Raw genomic sequence first — 3,765 nt, 5'->3', positions numbered from 1 at the left:
ATGGTGGTGGTGGCAGCAATAGACAATGGTGGTGGTGGTGGTGGTAGCAATAGACTGAGGGTGATGGTAGTAGCAGTAGATGGTGGGGGTAGTGTTAATGGTTGTAATATTATTATTAGTAGTAGCAGCAGCAGTGGTGGTGCTAGTGATGTTAGATAATTTAAAGTCCATTATATGCAAGCAGGTTATTTCATATTACATACCATACATTATTTATTAATCGAAAAAAATATTTCACCGATGCAGTGACTCACAGAGCCAGAACAATGTACTCCATTGCTCACTGAAAATAACTTTTTGTCCTTTTTTCTTTTTTCTCATTGTTTTTACGCTTGGTGGCTTTGGTTGTAGTTGGGGGTGGTTAGGGCGGTAGTGATAGTGGTGCTGGTGTTGATAGTAGCAGTGAGGGTGGTCGTGATAATAGCGTATTGGTTGGTTGGTTTGTTGTACCGGTGGTGGTAGTGGTAATAGCAATAGCAGTTGGGGTGGTGCTGGTGTGGTAGCAGCTATGGTGGTGGTGTGGTGGTGGTTGTGAGTGTAAGGGTTTGTTTTCGTAGTGGTGGTAGTAGTGGTTTCAATGAGGTGATGTTGGAGGTAGTGGTAGTAGTTGGCGATGTGGTGGTGGTTAAAGTGGTAGTAAGAAGGGGTTAGCCTGGTAGTAGTGTTGGCTTAGGTTGTGTAGTGGTGGTAGTGGTGGGCCTAGTGGTCAAGAGAGAGACAGGCTGGTCTCTTCACTCCATGCCTAGCATCTTTTATCTTTTACTTCTCTCTATCATTAGGCTGTGGTGGCCATGCTGGGGCACTGCCTTAAAGTGTTTAGTCAAACAAATTGCCCCCAGTTACTTTTTCTTTTTAAGCCTGGTACTTATTCTATCAGCTTCTTTTGCCAAACTGCTAAGTTATAGGGACATAAATAAAACAACACCAGTTGTCAAGCAGTGACTGGGGGCAAACACAAACATGACAAACACACACACACACACACACACACACACACACACACACATACAATAGGCTTCTTTCAGTTTTCCATCTACCAAATCCACTCACAAGGCTTTGGTCGGCCCGAGGCTATAGTAGAAGACACTTGCCCAATGTGCCATGCAGTGGAACTGAACCCGGAACCATGTGGTTGGTAAGCAAGCTACTTACCATACGGCCACTCCTGCGCCTATGTATAAAGAATTTGCTGATTAATTTCTTTCCCGAAAGTTGTTAATTGTAATTAAAGCCTATTAAAAATTATTTTCTTTCACTTGTTTTTTCAGGAAATGCAAAATTTGAAAAAAACCGACGATGCAGAAAATTTCCTGCTTATGCATGGTGAGCGCATCATAGATACGCTTGGTGAGGAAGTTGACAGGATTGAGAAGAAGCTGAAGGTAAGGGAAATGTACAGGGCTAAGGGGTTTAAGAGGGGCATGACAGTGGTGTTGGTGGTGGTGCTTCTGACTGTCGTTAGTACTGAATCCCACATATAGGAATTCCATTTTTCTTATCCCCCAATACTATACCCCACTCCATTGAGGGAGTCTTGCATTGTGGGTACTTGGTAATTTCACTAGTGTTGGTATCCCTAAAAATGCACCTAGTACACTCTGATGGGTGGTTGGTGTTAGGAAGGGCATTCAGCTGTAAAAACCATGCTAAAGCTGACATTGGGGCTTGGTGCATCCCTCTTGCTTGTCACCTCCATTATTAGCTTTGAAAAAATAACTGTTAAAATTGAATTGCACTCTTCAAAACTCGCACTAAGAATAAAACTAGGTAAAATTACTACCTGCTTTTATAGCAAGTTGATGCAGGTAGTTTATCCCATCCCCCTTCCGACTTTTAGTTCATGCAGTTGAAAAAAACCGCATTGTTTATGGGATGATCCACTATGTATGTATGTATGCATGTTGAGGAGATACTTATAATCTTGGATATCATCTCATAGGCACATCATGCCAGATTTTGGCTTGTGTAGTATTTCAAGATCACAAGACTTTGCTTGATATAAATGGATGCACCACACAACTCCAAGGGAAGATCCAGTAGGCTTAGTATATGCTATGCAGAGTGGATGATAAAAGTAATGATTTAACCCTTTAGCATTCAGATTATTTTGTCAAATGCAATGCTTATTTATTCATATTGTTTTGAATTAAGCATGAATCACTTTGTAGCTTCAAGGGTTTGATGTGGTAGTTTATTTTTAGAGTGACATTGTAGGATAGGTATGAGGGGCCAGATTTGGCCAGTTTGAACCTAAAACAGGTAGAATATTTTGGCTGGATGTGGTTGGTTTAAATGCTAAAAGGTTAAGTGAGGAAAGGAGGAGTCAAATTGACATTACAGTTGTTTCTCTAAGCAGACAACATTTATTCCATATCTCATACTATGTTATGTAATACATGCCATAATATATGGAAATATGTACAGGAGAAAACATGTCAAGCTAAGTGCAAATCATAGTTGTAGCCAGTGCTGGTGACACATGAAAGGCACTCATGCTGCTGGTGCACGAAAGGCATCTGTGCCGGTGACACATAAAAAGCACCTGTGCTGGTGACACAAAAGGTGCCAGTGACGTGTGAAAGCCAATCACTACACTCTTGGAGTGGTTGGTGTTAAGAAGGAGGACATCCAGTTGTAGAAACGAAGCCAAAACAGACTGGAGCCTGGTGCAACACTCTGGCTTACCAGTTCCAATCAAATTGTCTAACCCATGCCAGCATGGAAACCAGATGTTAAATGATGCAGTGTCCAATCACTTATATACTCTTTTACTCTTTTACTTGTTTCAGTCCTTTGACTGCGGCCATGCTGGAGCACCGCCTTTAGTCGAGCAAATCGACCCCAGGACTTATTCTTTGTAAGTCTAGTACTTATTCTATCGGTCTCTTTTGCCGAACTGCTAAGTTACGGGGATGTAAACACACCACCATCGGTTGTCAAGCGATGTTGGGGGGGACAAACACAGACACACAAACATACACACACACACATACATATATATATATACACATATATACGATGGACTTCTTTCAGTTTCCGTCTACCAAATCCACTTACAAGGCTTTGGTCGGCCCGAGGCTATAGTAGAAGACACTTGCCCAAGGTGCCACGCAGTGGGACTGAACCCGGAACCATGTGGTTAGTAAGCAAGCTACTTACCACACAGCCACTCCTATGCCTATATCTTATTCATTCATTCTTGCAGGGTTCCCACAATGTCTCACTACAATGTGCGTGTGTGTGTGTGTGTATGTGTCTAAGTGCTTGTCCATTTGTGTGCATGTATGTGTGTGTATAAATTCTTGACCATTTGTGATATCCTGTAATACATATGACATTTAGCAGAAGCTTGGTAGTTTGACAAAAAAAAAAAAAGAAAAATCATTAAAATCTCGAAATATTTTCCAAAAACTTTTCTAAACCATTTTTAAATCAATGCATTTAATTTTTTTTTTTATTTCTTTCCAGACACATTATCCTGACCTACGGCATGTCGATTTGGAAGCATTATGATGATGATAATGATGATGATAGCAATTATATACACCTGTCTCACTTTCTCTCTCTCTATCTCTCCTTTTTCTCAGTAAGATTATGTTTAGGACTATGTCTACAACTTTCACCTAATGTAATTCATGCAAACAATCATTTGTTTATTTATTGAATTATTTATATAATTTTTTTTTGTTATTCAAAAATTTTTTTCAACACACACACATATATATATATATATATATATATATATATATATATATATATATATAT

At 39.9% G+C, this 3,765-nt stretch overlaps 1 protein-coding gene across 1 annotated transcript in view; it reads left to right on the top strand.

The window, feature by feature from the left end:
* LOC106874550 (zinc transporter 9) overlaps positions 1-3,646 on the top strand; it is a 34,990-nt gene extending 31,344 nt beyond the window's left edge. The window contains exons 16-17 of the mRNA XM_052972569.1: positions 1,269-1,382; positions 3,469-3,646. Coding sequence (XP_052828529.1) covers positions 1,269-1,382; positions 3,469-3,513 — 159 coding nt within the window. The 3' untranslated portion in view covers positions 3,514-3,646. The remainder of the gene's footprint in view (positions 1-1,268; positions 1,383-3,468) is intronic.
* Positions 3,647-3,765: the final 119 nt, after the last annotated feature.

Source organism: Octopus bimaculoides, chromosome 13 (assembly GCF_001194135.2).
Source record: "Octopus bimaculoides isolate UCB-OBI-ISO-001 chromosome 13, ASM119413v2, whole genome shotgun sequence".
Taxonomy (NCBI): Eukaryota; Metazoa; Mollusca; class Cephalopoda; order Octopoda; family Octopodidae; genus Octopus; species Octopus bimaculoides.
This window is presented reverse-complemented; position numbering and strand designations above follow the sequence as displayed.